General features: G+C 36.3%; 1 protein-coding gene across 2 annotated transcripts in view; it reads right to left on the minus strand.

Moving 5' to 3' along the window:
• LOC140160748 (mitochondria-eating protein-like) overlaps positions 1-19,414 on the minus strand; it is a 100,458-nt gene that overhangs the window by 37,978 nt on the left and 43,066 nt on the right. For both annotated transcript variants that reach the window (XM_072184048.1, XM_072184047.1), the window contains 4 exons: positions 18,629-18,763; positions 7,073-7,286; positions 6,216-6,374; positions 1,866-2,041 (listed from right to left, as the gene is read on the minus strand). In XM_072184048.1, coding sequence (XP_072040149.1) covers positions 1,866-2,041; positions 6,216-6,374; positions 7,073-7,286; positions 18,629-18,763 — 684 coding nt within the window. The remainder of the gene's footprint in view (positions 1-1,865; positions 2,042-6,215; positions 6,375-7,072; positions 7,287-18,628; positions 18,764-19,414) is intronic.

The following is a 19,414-nucleotide window of genomic DNA, read 5'->3' on the forward strand; positions in this document are numbered from 1 at the left end:
CCCACGTAGGGGCCAAATGACGAATAATTGTAACATACACATCCTGTCACTACAGCTGACTCAATAACCCTACACAGGGCAAGGCATGACTTCCCTCGATTTAATTTGTAACAAATCTATAAACTAGCTGGGATCGAAAGTGTTATGAATGTGTATCAACCATTCCAGGAGAAAATATCATACAAGTCCAATAAGTTTTATGTCAAATTGCTGCCTCAATATAAGTTTCTGACACTGAATAAAGCGACAGTGTCACAAATGTGTCAAATTTTTAATGAGTCGGTAATCTCTTGAGATCAATTTTCACATGACTGATTTGCGCAAGGAAACGTCTCAAGAATCACTACACCAGGCTTGTCATCTCCATATTGATCAATGCTATTTTAGAAGTAGCTATTGGAGATACAACTATTTTGCATTCATTTGATGATGTCTTCCTCTGACCTACATCCTGGCCTACTTCCAACACATATTATTGATTAGAAGAGTACTTGTCAGATACAAGAAAATATTTGACTGCATAATGTTGATAACATTTTTTAAAGTAGAAAAATTTACCTTGTGTTAAATCATTTTAATTCTGTCAGAACTTGTCCTTGACTTTGTTGTTTTAATTGAAATGTTAAATGGATGGGTTATATGTTGCTTTAACTAAAAGCCAACATTAGGCTAGTCTATTTAAAGTCCATACTCCTCTTTGGAAGATTTTGGAAATATCTTCCACAGGGGGAGTATTAATTTCAATTGGAATAAACACACTAGGCAGCTCCATTTGAATTTCATACACCCTCTGAGAAAAATGCAACCCGACTCTTCCACAGAGTGAGGTTTAGTTTCAAACAGAGTTGATTAATGTGCTAATTCCATTTGAAATTCATACTCCTTCTGTGCATCTTCCACAGGGGTAGTGTGGATTTTAAATGGTATTTAATAGCCAAATAATTGAGATAAATGTTGAAGAGATGCATGTCACATATTTGAGAGCTTTTTATTTTCATATACTCTATTTCACAACCCTTTTACCTATTAGGCCTATAACTTATGTCACACAATGAGAAATATATATGGTACACATGTTTTCCACTACTAGCCTGTTTTGTTATTTTAAAAGAGTTTACAACTACATGCATTTGCTCTCACTGCATTAAGATTCAGAGTGATTATCTGGTTGATCCTTCATGTAATTATTTCGCGTAATCTAATCCTAACTCTAACCCTAATCCTAACCCTTACCCTAATCCTAATCATAACCCTAATCCTAACTCTAACCCTAATCCTAACCCTAATCCTAAACTAACCCTAACCTTAACCCTAACCCTAACCCTAATTTCGTGTAAAATTACATGAAGGAATAACCGATTATCTAGAAAAAATGGTACATGCAGTAAAGTGAAGACTAAGGTACAAATCACTAAATTTTTGCCAATTTTGTCTTAGTATTTCAAGCCAGGGGGCAACTTCCCCTCCCTGGTTGGTACACCACTGGGTATTGCTCTTGCTGCCATGGTGCTCCTTTTATGCTATACAACAAGATATGCTCTCCTTTCCTAATACCTGTTCTTATCAAAGAGCTCTCTCTCATTCAGTATAAACATCCATAGCATCAGGCGGTGGCGAGGGGGGGGGGGAGACACACACCCCAATCACCAAAGGCCAAAAAAGTCCCATCTGCGAGCATAGCAAAAAAAATAGGTTTTTAATTTTTAGTCAAAAAGGTCAAATTTTGAAAAAAGGTCCACATTTTCAAAATCTGCCCCAGTCCACTTTTTCAAAATCAGTCCTCCAAATAAATCCAGGTTACGGGCCTATATAGCATTCATACACGTACTGTACACCAACTTGAGTAGCACTCTATATTTTCTTACCTATTTTCATCATAGAGTTCCCCCATTCTTGCAGTGGCAATATCCAATGATAATGGCAGAGCACTCATAGACCATGACACCTTCACTAGCTCTCTGATGAATAGTGTTAGCACTCGGAAATCTACCTCAGCAGGGAATGCAATGGTAGGATGGGTATTCATTGCAAGGAGCACATCCTAAAATGAACAAGAAAAAAAAAGGAAATAAATTCAGACAACAATTATCCTGATCTTTGTTGATTCATAATAATATAATGCACCATCTTTTCCAAAAGAGTACCTTTGGAATACCTTTGTTCCAAAATTCGTTATTCATATAGGGTCAAATTTGAAATAGTTTCAAATTTTTGAAGGGAAAAGAAAGGCCTAAAAATGAAAAGTTTGTGAGCAGTTACAGTAAAGACAATTGATTTCACTAACATGGACACAATCTACATCCTTAAACCCATGTAATAGATACAAAGGAGTTTGGGCTTTTGATGGGTTTAAGGATTTACTAATGTAAATGTTAGTGAAAACAACTGACCTCGGATTGTGTAAAAAGTCTATGCGACATGATCAAGCTGGAATGAGTCACATGTCGCCAATTTTCAATTTGAAGTTTTTTGCATCATTTTCTGGCAGTTTACAAATGCTACATTTCAATGCAAACCCCATCAAAATTGGACATCTGGTTACCGAGTTATGAGCAATTTATCAATGGCTGAAAACAACATAAAACAAAAGAATTTGAACACTGTTTTTGCCAATATCTCAGAAACAATATTAGCGACATCCGACTCATTCCCCTTGATCATGTCATATATGTGTTTCAAAATGCAACAAAATGGCACTTTCTGGAGGCATAAACTTGTTTGTTAAAAATAAACAACAAAACAATGCTCCCTTGTTCTGCTTTCCCCATTTAATGTTTGTGGTATAGCAATGTAACTATTTATAATGAAACATGGCTACTATAATAAGCCCCACCATGACTCAAATTGCAGCTATACAATTAGTCATTTGCTTAAAAAGTTACCTTTTTCAGAGTCTTCATTGAGCAGCGACGTAGCTTGCGACACCATCACGGCGTCTTCATTCAGCGTAGTGATGTTTTGTTTACAATCCTCCGGTCACATGACCACCCGATGGGTGGTCAAGTGTCAACAGATCATTGTAGATGGCGGGCAGGTCGTATCCGGCGTCCCTGTTGGCGTGGGTCTTTGTGTCTTAATCTCTATGGCTTCCCTGATCTTTCTGTTCCAAAAATGGTCTTCTCTACCGATGACTTCCACATCTTCAATACTAATATCATGTTTATGATCAGCTTTGTGATCACCGACTGCTGTTCGGGGCAGTGGTTCTAGTATGTTCTTTGAAGCGGGTGCCGAGAGATCTGCTTGTCTCACCAACATAAGTGTTCTCACAGTCGGGGCAACTGATTTTGTAGATTACACCACATTTGTTGGGTTTTGGGGTTTTGTCCTTCGGATGTACTAGGAAAGATCTGATGGTATTGACCGGTTTGTGGTAGCGTTGACCCGTGGTCACGGAAAATATAGGATAGTTTCTCAGAAAGTCCTTTGATGTATGGCAGCGGGACATTGATTTTTCTCTCATACTGTCCAGTTGTTTCTTTGCGATCTTTCTTTTTCTTTGGTTTGGGGTTTTAAACATCCAGGACTTATAGCCGTTTGCCTTGAGTGCAGATTTTACATGGCTCGTTTCCTGTTGTTTGTCCTCCTCTGTAGTGACTAATTTGTCCACTCTGTCCATTAGCGTTCTGACCACTGACCTTTTGTGCTCCAGATGGTGGTTCGAGTCAAAATTCAGGTATTGGTCAGTGTGTGTTGGTTTGCGATATATGGTGACCTTGGTGCTACCGTCATCCTCAACATGAATACACGTGTCCAAGAACGGGAGTTTACCCTCCTGTTCGGGTTCGTTTGTGAACTTAATGTTCTTGTCAAGGCTGTTGATGTGCGATGTAAATCCATCTATGTCATATTCGTGGATGAGGACGATGGTATCGTCGACATAGCGAAACCAGTTCGACGGGGGGCGAGGGGCTGTAGCAAGAGCCTTGACCTCGAAACTCTCCACTTGACCACCCATCGGGTGGTCATGTGACCGGAGGATTGTAAACAAAACATCACTACGCTGAATGAAGGCGCCGTGATGGTGTCGCATAAGCTACGTCGCTGCTCAATGAAGACTCTGAAAAAGGTAACTTTTTAAGCAAATGTCAAACATGACAGAGTCCAATATCAGTATACACGCTGCTTATTAGTCATTGTTTTATTCATAACTTAGGAGTGAGGAATACTAAATTTTAAATCAATAAAAAAACTAACATGAAATTATGAGTATCATTCTAGACACAAAAAAGAAATAGTTGTAAAACAAATTAAAAACATCCACACAAAATAGATTGCTTTCAGGTGCAAGAATTTTGGATGCATAAAAAGTTTTAATTTGCATGTTTTAAAGGTTCATATAAATTTGCAGATTTAAAAGGTACTTCTGCCCTTTTTGGACATTACTTAGTTGTTTCATACACATACGAGTATAGCAATTAACTGTTGGCAAAATCACACTTGGGATAGTGATACAATAGCTGATGCAATTTTCAAGTGGAAATTACCCACATCCTCTACAACTCCATCCAGTTTGGTCAACTTTAACAAATATATTGAACAAATTCACAATATTTTTCAAGAATCTCTCCTATACACCAACTCATACACATAAAAGCATTAAAAAATATAATGTACAATGCAAGCAGTGTAATATTTCAATGAATATAGAATTTGTTGCATGAATTAATTTACATGGCATGCTTGTTGAGTATTCTGTACTGAAACCATCCACCTGAAAATCACTACACATGATCAATGCCTGGAGCACCAAGATGGAGACGGAGAGAATGTCTATGCCTTCAACACATGTAATTATACATCTAGATATCTACATATTAGCATCATTATATGTCAAATTCATAACTATTGAATATTCTTCTTTGATGCATTACAACATTTAATCGATTGATAATGCTCACCATATTAATCTCCTTTTTACATCATTCTTCTATTAACCTTTTGCCCTATTTAAGCACAAAGTTTTCTGTAGGGCATTTGACGGTATTTAACCCCATGAGAACTACCTGCCTATTGGTTAAAAAGAGATTTTCATTATCAATTGGACCAATCAACAACATTATTAGAATAATTTCACCATGCAAAAAAATTGGGGGGAATTATTTGCAAAGCTCCATTCTAATTGGTGATTAAAGTGAAGATATCATGTAATTGACCAATCAGAGGCAATGTTAGATTGGCAGGTAGTGCTCAGGGGGTTAAGTTAACTCGTACACAAACCATTTTGATATAGAGACAAACAATACAGGACAGTACCCTATGTATGTTTACAAACGTTTTAGGCAATTCAACTATGGCGAGACAGAGAAAACATTGCGCCAACTTTTCCCACTCCATCCAGTCCAACACCGATCAAAACACACAAGTCTAATTGTTTCTGCAATATAGTTTCACTAAGACTTTGCAAGGAAATCTGAACCCGGCGAGTAAGATTTCACGCTGCAAGGAGAGAATTGATAGCTATTGCCGACTAGCTTCCACCTACTGACCGTCTTATCCATCTGTACTTGTGTCCGCCAGAACTCTCACATACAACTAATGGACAAATGCACCCAGAAACTAGCGAGTGCACTGACCCCTAGGACTGACACTAAATACTCATGGATCAATATTGGCGAGAATAACCCATTGCAGACCACTTACTGTTGTCTCAGCTACTTTTAGTCCAAACGGGGGAATAATTTGATGTGGGACGCTGCTGCAAACATGGTAGTAATATGAGAGCTGTTAGCTGGCAGGTGGACTCTATGTGTAGCGTACGTTTATTGCATGACATGTTTTATTCAAGTGTAGGCAATATTTCTTGGTTGCATATTTCTCTTAGTGAGTGTAAAGAATGTGGTATTTGTGGTAATGTGTGAAAAAATGTTATGTGACGAGCAATTGTATGCTCTGTATATATGTACATTGCGTTATGCTAATAAATTGGTAAAACAAGTCTTTTTATCTTTTATATCATAATTATATAATGCTTGGGGGGTTAGAACTTCTGATCAGAACATATGGATATATGTTATTATATTAATTAAAAAATAATGCTTTTTTTCTCAAACACTTTTGTGCTTGACAAGCAATATGGGCACCACATCCAAAACACAAATCTGTCAATTGTTATGGTATTGATATAATTTTAAAGATCTTAATTTTAAAAGTAGGTCTGTAAACATGCTCCGGGTTTTGAGGGATCTGGTCAATAGCCCATCACATTCATTTACCTGCACAATGGAATGTACGTCCAGTAACTGGCCATTCTTGTTAATGTACTGTTGAACAGATTCCTCTAATGTGTCAGGTCCAACATGAGTAAGAGTAAGAGTTGAACGCACTTTGGTGCGGTACTGGCGGAATGCTTTCCTAGCTGCATGGAATGCTTCCTGTAAAAAGAGAAAACATACAATTAAAATAAATCACTGGTCAATGTTTGAAGTCCGCAAGTGCACTATATGCAGAGTCGAGAATGGCCTGAGTTATGGAGTCATTGCAGTATTGCATGTGCAGTATTGCTTATAACCAGGGAAAAGAAGAGAAATGTTACTTTTAAATTGATACATAGAACTGGCTCTCATCCTCTGATCTTGATCCCCTTTCCCCAGTGCAGGCTGCTGTCATATGCATAGACTCATTGTCAGAGAGGGAATTGGTCAGATTGCATGGGCTATTCCAGTTGAAATCTACACTACCCTGTGGAAGATTTTGGAAATATCTTCCACAGGGGAGTATATTTTCAAATGTAATTGGTCAGAGTTAATCATTTTGAAACTCATACTCCCCTGTATTATGGTTTTACTTATATCCTCCACAACTGGAGTGAGTATTTCAAATGGAAGTTACCCAATTGTGTATTCTATTCAAAACTCATACTCCCTCTGTGGAAGACTTTTGCTAAATCTTCCACAGGGGTAGTATGGATTTCAAATGGAATATAGCCCATTGCAGTGAGCCAATGCACTATGTATAAATTGTAGTTACAAATTAAAGTACCTTGTTCTGTTATTTTCAACAATTAGGAGAATTTGTTTTAACCAATAATATTTTGAATTTAATTTAAATAAGCTAATGTTTCAGACTTTACCTGAACACAAGTAAAGACAATCTTCTGATTGAGCTCATGGTCATCACAGTGGTTGCGTAATATATCCATAGCATCCATGCGATCTCTGGCAAACATATCACTGAATCGTGTGACCAGATGTGCTTGACGAATACGCTGGACGACATCATTGCTGGCAGACTTGGCATGTCTGGGGCTTGTTGATGCTGGTAGACTAGTATTCAAGTACTCTGTTCTGTAAGGATGGAGAGAGGGGTGAGAGAGAAAGAAAGATACCAGTGAAAATGCCAATTAGTGTTAAATGCAAATTTATCAACATCGTGGTAACTTTCAAATAACATACTAGATTTGCTAGTCTACCAACATCTGGGTTATGAGATACCCTCATAACATGTTTGATGCTACGTGTATACAAGGAACTCAAATTTTTAAGTTTAACTATAAACATGCACTTCAAGGACCCCAATGGAAATAAGCCTCTATTTAGAGGCCTTTAGGCTATCCTTGGTACTCACTAGTATATCTCACACTTATAATGTATATATTTTATATGCTGTTGGTATTGTGCACTTTTTATCTCTGTAAAAGGCTTTTTTTTATTTCTGAATAAACATGAAATGAATGCTATACAAGGCAGTGGCATACTCAGGCCGCTCCTACCCGGGGAGTGTAGAAAAAGGTGAATTTTGCCGCCCCTTCAACAGCCCGAAAAGGTTGGCACAATTTATTTTTTTCGATAGGTTGAAAAAGTGAAGAGCAAAAAAAAAAGAAGAAATTATTCTGTTTTGACACCCCTTTCTCTTCTGCCACCATTCCTTTTTGTAACGCCCTGCAATTACACAGGGTGAGGGGGGAAAGCCCCCCTATACTCGTATGCAAGAAACAAACATCTTAAGTTGTCAACTTTTTTTTCAACTATTGACCAATACTACCAAGTATTCAGCATCTTGTACACATAAATTAATTATTAATAACTAGAATAACTTGTTGACACCCACAGTCCAATACAAACTGTTTGCCTGGACTATTTAAACTTCCAAGTCCTATTTAACAAAACTTTTTAACCTGAAATTTTGAATTGACAGTAAATTTTTGACACCATCAGCCGCATATTTGGTGGCTTCATATCTAACCCTTTTGTAAAAATAGGGACCCATATATCTAAGAATTTTTAAATTAAAAAAAATTACTTTGAACTCTTTTAAAGCTATAAAAGCTTTAAAAGAGTTCAAAGTAATTTATTTTAAAGGAGAGATTAATATCTAAGGATATTCAAAACATAGACCCATGTCTAAGGATTTCTCACAAAAAACCTACAGTTGGAGTGGTACATCCCTGTATGCCTTATAATGCGAGTAACTTCCCTTGGGGTAAATGGCAACATTCTAAGTCATTTTACTGTTCAAATAAAACTTCACTGCTCTAGTACTTTCAGCACTTTTAAAGAAGTCCCAAATTTTGCTCAATTTGGTCCATATAAAACACAGCAAGCACCATCTCTGCAACAGAGCAGCGACTAATTAGCCCAATTTCCAGTCAATGGAAAAACCAACACAAATGCTTTGATTGAATCAAGCAATGAAAGCATCCATCCAACTGGGTAAAAGACAAAATTGATTGAGCATGTTTTGTACTTGGTGACAAATGGGCAAAGTGACCATAAAACACTTCAAACAGGCAATTCAATACTTCAGAGACTAAAAATCCTGTGAAAATTGGTCAAGTGAAGGAAAATTACCACAAAACAATTCTGTATTTTGCCACTTTCAAAGGTATTCTGTGATGCTCTAAGACCTTTACTGACGCAGAGAAGGCAATTTAAAAGTAATGACCTTACAAAAAGTAACCCAGCCATTAAAATTACACATAACATAGACAGAAAGATGTTTTATTTATGCGCATTTTGATACCCCATTCGCCCAATGTCGTTCAATATTAACAACACATCAGTATATTGTAAAGAAAAAAATACCTGAATTTAACAGTATAACAGCGACCAATGGTTATTATATTAAACACAAGCATTTGGACATGTTTAACTTACTATTATCTTTGCGCTGAATTCAAATCAATAAAATTTTACTGCAAAAATGAAATTGAGCACTTGCCACCTTAATTCAAACTTACACCAAAACCATGATACTTGATCAATTATAATAAATGAGGTGTCAAAATTACCGTAATACAATTTCTTTCTCCTGGTGTTTCCAAATATCAAATATGATTAAATTATATGGGCATATTTAATAAAATGGATGAGTCACTTCTTGTGAAGTCTTTAGTCCAATTGCTGGGGTAAGGCCACAGAGATTAGAATCAAAGAGCGCCGACTCAAAATTTCCCTGTGTGTAATGCTAAGGTAAATCCCATATTGGTTTGTCGTGCATGGTGAGCAAATAGTGTACCTCTGGCATTTATCACCAAGAACCTGAAATTGATCCAAGCTTGACCACAAGGTTTGCTCATATAGTGCTTAGCCCATGTTTTTAGCATGGCATGTTATAGCCGCAGTCTGTGGCCCTCACGGACTTAGCGAGCGTGTAGCGCGAGACGTTCAATCGAGCGCGTCAGCGCGTAGCAACAGAGCCCGAAAGTAGTGCTAGGCATGTTACACACAGAACACAGATAACCACACATATTGAATCATAGTTTACCAAGTGCATGGCAAATTAATATGAAGGTACATCATGAGCAACACACCCAAATCAAATTGTTCCCGGAATGAGAATCTTTGGGTCTAATCTTGAAGGCATTTTTTTATCCCTAATTTGTTACTGTGGTGACCCTGCATTAAGGATTGCGTGCCAACTTACTAACTGGACAATAATATCTCTCATGATTAAGAAAATGTTATTATATAATATATAATACCTATAACACTTGTATAAATAAAATACCATTGAAATAATTATGAATAATATTGATTTATAACTGGAAATAGAATGCTCAAATAGCGACAACAATTGATGCATATGTAGCATTTCATGCATCGTTTTATACATTGTGTACATAGCTGCCGATAGTTTTACATCTATGAATTCAGCTTCATACAAGACATACAATAACAAAAGTTGAAAATCGATTGAATTAAACACTAAATAAATCTTGCACACACAACTAGAGCATAAAAAATGTTGAGTAACAGTAAGTGTTGTGTTATATTAAATACTTATTAAGTGCGTTGGTGGGTTTGATCCTTATAGACAGGCAGAATATTGAAATCAGGTAAGAGTTTAGTAATGACTGGAGCCACCCATCTACCCATCATTTTGGACATGCAATTTGGTCCTGTGACAGGCAAAATTAATGCCTGTAAGGCCAAAAAAAAAAAAGGTTAGTCTCAAAGCTTGCGTATGCGTTTGTAAAATCCCACGATTTGACAAAAAACAAATGCGGAATTTTTTTTTATTTCAAAAAAAAAAAAATTTTATAGTTTTTTTTTTTTGGCCTAATATGTGCTAATTAAATTTTTTTTAAAAAGCTTGAATATTACTCTGTGAACTCACAAAACAACCAGACAAATAAATTGAGGGTATGGCAATAGCTATTTGAACTGACTGAACCACTAGGAGGGACAGAGGTCTGGTTTATGTTTCAGGGTCAAATTTTAGATTTTAAGGAAAATGAAAATGACAGGCACCCGAAAAAATTAGATCATGGTCCTGCAGGTATCACCAGAGAGATTCATGTATCAAAATTTCTGTCAAAATTTCAGTCCATAAGATGGGCCCTTTTTACTTAAATATTGGGTAAAAACATAGTGCAACATTTTCATGATCTACAATGCCTTAATGTAAAGTTAATTGCCACACTGCTATTTCAGTGTGATTTACCTAAATTTGACAATGTTTGATGTGAACAGCAACTACCCTTCCCCTTCGATAACCATTTGCTAGTTCAACAAGTCATACCTTGAAGTCAAACATACATGGAGCGTGAATTTCAAATGGAGTTACCTGAATGGGTGATTCCATTTGAAATCTACACTCCCTGTGTGGGAGATTAGGTCATCTTTCATCTGGGGGGTGTGGATTTCAAGTGGAATAGCCCTATATTTACTGGGGCTTTCTAAGATTTTAAGAGCACACAAAATGGTTTGGAATATTAAACATGTGTTTCGCTACCAACAAGAGAGATTTCATCATATCCATTATTGCAAAAAGTTGGCTTGGGTTTGGTTCTATTTCCAACTGACAGGGACATAAGGCAGCGGATATAGGATATAACATGCAGGCAACAGGAGGCATATTAGTGTGTCAAGTTTCAACTGTGTTTGCTATAACGTTACATAGCGAAATGATGAACACATAGGGAATGTTATGAAAAATTATTTTGGGACACCAGGAAAGGTTCTTTTCCCCTCAACTTTATTGCTTGGTTTGTGGTTTGTATTGATTGATGAAAAAAATTACATGACAACTTCCAAAATTTCACAAAAGTATAAATATTCTTTTTTAACAATAATAAGCAAATATCATATTACTTTTAATTAAACAATAAGGAAATTTGCATGGGTCATATTTTATTTTACGGCATTGTTCAGCTGTGCAGTTAGAGATAAAAAAAAAGAAGAGGAAATCAATAGACTTAACTCTGGAAAATCCCACAGTTTTGTACACAAAGAAGATAAAACAAAGAAAGAGAGAAATCAGAGGAAATCATGATAAAAGAGAGGATATCACATGCCTGTTTAAAGACAAACCACATGACAGTATGTAGTTCCAGAATCATATAGTAGTTTTATTCAGAGTCTCTTATGAGCAATTCTCAATTTTGGCACTGCAAAGTTGCACTCCAATATTGAAGTTAAAGTACAAAGCAATATAAAAACCAGGATATGAAGTCTAGCAGAATGTCAATCTTAATAAGAAAACTGTATAATAACTTGGCACTTACTTTGAAGACTTAAAAAAAATGACAGTTTCCAACCAGCACATAGAGAAGATAAGAAGTTCAAGGAATTTCCCTAGCCACTTTCACTGAGTTTATTACAAATTTAGGCTATTCCAGTTGAAATCCATACACCTCGTATGAAAGACATGACCTTAATCTCTCAAACAGGAGTGTGAATTTCAAATGGGGTTACCTAAATTTGTGACCCATTTGAAATCTAGTGATGTATATGCACGCTTTTCTGTGGCCACCGGTCGCCTACTTAGGGCTTGGTACACAAACAGTCTCGGGTTTGAATCCCGACCAAAGCAAACAACTTCTTTGTTTGTTTGCTCTCTTTATGTCTTCCTTCTTTCCCTTCCAATTGCCAAAAGGCCCTTGGGGCATTAGGGTTAGACAATAGAACCAACAAGCTTTGGTTGAATCTAATAAATTGATTATCATGACATTCAATTAATTTTGCATCATCGCATCACATACACCGATATGCTGCAAACATTTAATTTGTTTCTAGTCTCAACTCCTAACTTCCAAGAAGCCTCCAACCATTTAATTGCAAAAACCAAGTCATCCTGAAAAATGCTAGAAAACAAAATGAATGTTTTCATACCCATTAAAACTCTGCTAGTCCAAACAAAACCATTAGCCAGCACAATGGACACATCATGGTTGGTCGATATTAACATGACTTGAAGAAGACACAGTAACCTATATAGATATCGAGTTTGCCATTAAGTCTACAAAGTGTCTCAAAAATGGGCCCATGAAATGGATTAATTTCCAACAACAATTTGCAAATTGCCTTTATTAGCCTTGACATTCAAAGAAAACAATAATGTTTAAAAAAAATGAAATTGTCATATGCCAATGCATGTAAATTGAGATAAGGAATATATGCATAGTCTACATTTTTTCTACTTGCTCCTTCCCTCACTCATAATTATTGCACATCAATTCTTTCTTTCAACATCGCCCACCTTGATAGATGTATGCATTTTGATGTCAATTGTTATGCTTGTTTTGGAAGTCTAGATCAAAGTTTGGTAATAAGATCAACTTTGGACAGGCTTATCATATGGTTGGTCTAACTTATTCAGGCTCTCCACGTTTTCTGTCTGAAAGGTGGGTGTGCATCTGAAATATAATTTGCTCCATAAAATTGCTACTTTTCTAGCTACATAAACCAGCCAAAATAAACTGGTCTCAAAAAGAAACTTATAATTTTTCACAAGGTCATATCTTAAAATCCTCACCATAAAAATGAACAAAAATTGCACATAGGATTAGTTCAATACTCTACTCTAATGTCAGTAACCAAGCAGTTGTCCAACTGACACAACAGCAAAATGCACTGACATGGAACACCTTCCTGGGCTAAAAATCACAGCCCAACAGATTTCTTTTGTTGGGTTCCAATTATTCGCCTGTGAATGCGGTCCCGGAAGCTGTTCCGTGTCAGTGCATTTTACTGTTGTGTCAGTTGGACAACTGCTTGGTTACTGACATGTGCTTAGAGTAGAGTATTGAAGTTATCCTGTGTGTAATTTTTGTTCATGTACAGGTGAATAATTGGAAACTAACAAAAGAAATCTGTTGGGCTGTGAATTTTGGTCCAGGAAGGTGTTCCATGTCAGTGCATTTTGTTGTTGTGTCAGTTAGACAACTGCTTGGTTACTGACATGTGTTTAGAGTAGAGTATTGAAGTAATCCTGTGTGCAATTTTTGTTCATTTTATGGAGAGGATTTTAAGATATGACCTTGTGAAAAATTATAAGTTTCTTTTTGAGGCCAGTTTAGATTTAACTCCCATATGCATTATGTTACAGCCTACTTTGTTACAGACACCTTGTAACTTTCATCAAAGGAAACAAGGGTAGACTGGGGCTATTAACTGCAGGAAATTTAATATGATTTCCTTCTTTCATTGATCCAATGTTACATTTGCAAGTCAGCTAAGACTATTTGTTATCATCCCAACTATGTTTATATAATATTTACAGCGATTGCTGACTGACATTGCTAGAAATAATTGTACAAATCCATATCACTTTGTACCATTTATTTTGATTTTTATAGCGCTAGGAATAGAGAGATTTACTTGATGCAGAATAATAAGGACTTGTGGTTAGTGAAGGACGGTTGGGGGTTGTTTAAGCATGCAGGTTTATTAAAGGAGCACTTAATTACTAACTATATTTCTTTAACAGTAGAACAGAACAGTAGCATAGCCAGGATTTTAGTGTGACAGGGTAAAGCTGCACCAAAAGGCTGCCTCAGACCCAACCTCCATCAAAAGGCTGTGTTCCTGGAAGTGCTCCAATATCTATTTAATATAACTCCCAAACTATCTATAAGAGCTGGACGGCTGTTACACCCGAATGCTTAGGGCAGTGTACAACATCCATTGGAAGCAGCATAAAGCAACAAAGAACCGTATGAAGACCTTGCAAGACTCTCAGAGAGGATCAGAGAAAGGAGAACACGTTTCACTGGACACTGCTTCAAGAGCAAGTGCGAACCTGTCGCCAACCTGATAAACTGGACACCCAAACATGGAACAAGAAACCCTGGTATAGACCACCCCTTACATATGTAGATGTATACTCAAGCTAGACACCGGACTGGAAGCATCTGATCTGGGAATGGCAATGCAGGACAGGAAGATGTGGAAAGCTGTTGTGGTTTGGGGAAACCACCCGAAATAAGCAGTAAGCAATTGATTTTTGAAAAACAAAGCTTTGGTGTAAAAAAGTGCTGCAAGTAAGCTCAGTTTATGCATGTATGTCATGTATGTATGCCAAAGTGAAATGCGTTTTCTCTGGTCCCACATGGAAACTTAATCTGACAATGATCTGATATCGACAGAAGAGAGCTTAGAATACAAAAAACAAGGCACCATTTACAATACCAGATTTACATTTTAGAAAGCTACAAATGAAATACATTGCAAAATGTTGCTAGGTATTATTACACATCAAGCACAGTGCTGTCTTTTTTTAATATGAACACTACACATTTTCAATTATGTGATGTAGTGATTGTTAAGTTAACACATCATGTTTTTATGCATATCCTTGTTTGAGCAGATAAAATGTATCCCATCTGGGACACACGACTATGTCATGCATACTAACACAGACTCATAATGAAACATCAATAATAACATCTCAAACTATATGACAATGTAGGCAACGATAAAGCCCAGTTTATATTCTGTAGTTGTGAACACTGAATATTTGACACTGAATACCTAACCAGATGTAAAGGGAGGCAGAACAGAAGATGGAGGGATGAGCTAACAGCACACGGTGGCATTGCTTGGCAGAGAGCAGCTCAGGATAGAGTGAGGTGGAAAATTGATGAAGAAGCCTCCCTCCTGCAGTTGAGTAGTCTTGTTCAAGATTCTCTCTTATACTACAGCCAGCCAGCCAATAACACTGCCTACTGCATACGAAACCATTGTACGTCCAGTGACAACTGTCAATTTACAAACTGTGGTGACCTCTATATTTCTTAGTAGTATACCATCTTCTCACTCTGATCACACCAAAGACTAGAACTGCCTCACCAGAGAGTCTTGTTGAAGTTGTAGTTCATTCATAATGTAAATGAGGCAATACATGGATTGGGTAAACACATACAACAACTACTCATAAAAATATTCATGTTTAGCTAGCGGTATCTAATTATTTTCTATATTTGGTATTTTTAACCCACTGTGAAGAATCATCAGATTCATAAATTTTTTCAAAGTAAAACATTAAACAGTGAATACAGGTTCATCAAGAAAGTATCTTTACGGCCGTAGAAACGGCCACCAATAACTTCAGCATCAGCACTACGCAGCAACATACAGTATGTGGCTTTGGGTGGATACAGGCTTGAATCCAGACTCGCAGTGGAGGGAAATAGGCTGAAGAAGAAGAATTTATCTGGTATCAAAATGTATTCACAAATTTCAATATTGTGCTTGTTTCTCTTTCTCAGCTTCAAAAAAGTAATTTTGTTGCATAAACATTTTTTTACATAAAAAGTACAAATCACCAAAAAGTCTTTCCTAACATCACTACAATCCTGGCGGCAAGTCGTTCCCATTTTGTCCAATTCAACATTGTAATAGAAAAAAAAAAAAGAATATTAAAAAATTAACACTTTGGTGTAGCAACCTTTTTCACCAGGATTGTATTGTCTGGATTAGCCTACTAGTGTGCTCTCTAACATGTTTTATTCAGTTAGTTTTATCAGCATTCAAATCCTTTTTGATACAACAACAAACTTGTATAATTCAAGACTGAATTAAAAAGACTAGTTTGCGTATGAAGTCCTGACAACAAAACCAAAAATGCTGACATACTGCGCAGGTCAGCAACCAATCACATCGCGGCTTTGCCCTGACATCAGACGTAAACTAGTCTTTTTAATTTGGTCTTCAATTATAGTATTGGAGCTGTCTTTTCATTAAATGTCCAGGATACAGTAACATATGTTGTGCCAATGAAAGCCCAAACAAATTTCTTCAATTTGGTTATGTGACGTAACCAACAGCTTTAACAACACTTTCATTGGGATGATATTGGTGCATAATTTTTCATTCACTGATTTTATTAATCATATCATTTCAAGTTTTTGGTCTAAAATTTCAATGTTTTGTACAAACCAAACCAGTAAGGATGCTCAAAATTTGGATTTAGTACCTTGAAGTAACACGCTATCAACCTTTTTTTATTTAAGAAAACAATCCTTGACCCACTTGAATAACAATCCCCTGAATATGTTACAATCTTAGGGACAGTGACTGATAAGTATAACCTGGGCTTCAATATAACAAATGTTTGGATGCAAGATGGTGCTCCCGTGATGGAAAAGGAGATGTAATGGTAAGATGACAAAAACACACATGGTTCTATTGGATTCAATTAATGTGATTGATGTAACATTGGTTACAGGTGTGATGTTAGATGAAAATCTATTGACTTCAGACAGTCTGTACAAGTGATTCTACATATAGATTGGAAATGGGAATTAAATAATCCCCACTGTCATTCACAGAATGAGCATTAAAACAAGAATGAGCATTAATTGAAAGAGAATTGCCACAGAAAAGATAATAAGAACCTGAAAACAATTGCAATTTGATCAACAAAGACTTTGACAGAAAGTCAATTCCTTATCATGATATAGATTTATAGCATTGGTGTTATTGCAACCATGTCTCATCATGGGACCTCCAAGGCCAAATTATAGAGTCACATCTCTGATATAATGCAATGGGCAATTTCAGTTGAAATCCATACACCCTCTACACCCTTACATGGATGTAATCTAACACGGGGGTAAGAATTTTAAATGGGGTTACTTGAATGGGTGACTTCATTTGAAATCTACATCCCCTGTGTGGGAGATTAAGATCATATCTTCCATAGGGGGTGTATGGATTTCAACTGGAATAGCCCAACAGTAATTCCTATACAGGTGTATAAGGCCAGGGTAAGGGGAGACACATTCGTTCCCAACCGAATTTGAGATTTCTTGATATTTATCAACACTCGCGTCGCGTGACACGGCGCAACTCTGCGCGTATGTCCAACGCAGTCAAGGCGCATTCGGTATGTTGTTAACGCCAGCAAATGTGATGTAAACAAAACAAAAATGTGCAGTGAAAAAGCCACTTAGATTTTTTAATTATTTTGCATTTAGGCGCACTAAAAGCAGATTCATTGGTGCAAAATGATGCATATTTAGACCATGCATCAGATACAGCTTTTACAAGCGTGAAAGTCTTGCCGTTTTAAAATATAAGGACGTTTTGTGCATAATTTTGACATTTTTTTACTAAAACATCGATTTCTCAGAGTTCATTTTTAAAAATATTGTACGATTTTTGTGACAAGATAACTCGAAAAATATACAAGCAAAATGTAAACCTTTTGCACTATCGTTTAGAGCACATCAAAGTCTAGGGAAGTTTTTCTCATTTTTTCAAAATATTTGTTTTGAACAAAAATATACACCATTATGTGCAATTTTTAGCTTAATAGAGTGACAAAATTGCTTTTTTCACATGTTTTTTGCAATATTTCGAGAAATAAGACGAATTTCAAAAAAACAAAAAAACCTTCCCTAAGTTCATGTCTCTTCTCCATGAAAAACTAAATAAATTTGTTTTACTCCGAACGGATTTTTTTTAAGTTGTCACAAAAAAATTGGGGTAAAAAAGTGCATTTTTGTGATTATTTCAAAAACTCAAGATTTTTGAACAAATCTGACGTCACCATGGGATTCCTTGACTCATTTCCTTTCCAAAAATGTATAGTTTTATATACTTTGGACATACAATTCAAAAATAATGATGCTCGAAAAGGTCCATGTTCTCTCCCATTACTCTGCCCTTAAAAGGGGTTTCCCGATGGGGCAGGTGTTAACAAAGCCACATGTGGTACATTTGTGAATGTTAGTAAAACTTATGATTAGAATATAGATTCATAGTACATGAGGAGGCAAGAGATCATCTAAATTTTGGAAGAGGGTAATTATTATCCCTATTATTTCCTCTACTTCTGCTCACTTTAAATTGCTTACTTGCCCTCTCTCCTCCCTCTCTTGCCTGTATGCCTGACTAAACATCAACAAACTCACTCACTCACTCACTACCTCGTTTATAGCCTACCAGCTTTCAATACAAACCTTCCAGTCAGAATAGCCTTTTCTTCTCTCAAAGATAAAACATCATCCCTCAGACGTCTTGTCTCAACCTCATAGTCTTGTAAAGTTCCTTGCCGAGTCTTGTATTCCAAAAGTTCATCTTCCATTGATGATATTCTGTAAATAAACAACATACATGCATAACATTTCATATTATGGTCATTTCTCCAGTTATTTACCATTCTCACATGGCCACAACACATGTTGAAATTATTTTACAAATACTAACAAGTACATCTTCCCTCGCAATCTGCATATATTTTAACCCATGGTCTGATTTGACATTAAAACTTTTAAAAAGAGATTGAGTGATTTTTATCATGTCAAATTATGTGTAGGTATATTGCTATCTTCAGTAGATAACAATTACAGTGCTTTGAAAGCAAAATTTTGAAGATATCTTTTACTGACATTGCTACTCAAGAAGATAACACCAACATAAATGTGAATTTGGTATCAAGTCATTACAGGTATATAACCAGTCAACATTAATGGGTATATTTTCACGGGAAAATTTTCTGGACACATGACCAATGCGTATCAATGTGAGTGTGACCTCAAGCCTGATCTCTGACCCCCGGCGGTGACCTCGTAATTTTGAATTGGAATAGTATTCTTGGCTGTAATTTCGATAGAAATTCGTGTATTGCAAATTTATTGAATATCATGCAACCTTAATTTCTTCACAATATCATCAAAACGTAATTTCAAAAATATCTATCTACGGAAAAAATATTTATCTACTGAAAACTCTTACCATAATATTAT

The sequence above is a fragment of the Amphiura filiformis genome, chromosome 9 (assembly GCF_039555335.1).
Source record: "Amphiura filiformis chromosome 9, Afil_fr2py, whole genome shotgun sequence".
Lineage (NCBI taxonomy): Eukaryota > Metazoa > Echinodermata > Ophiuroidea > Amphilepidida > Amphiuridae > Amphiura > Amphiura filiformis.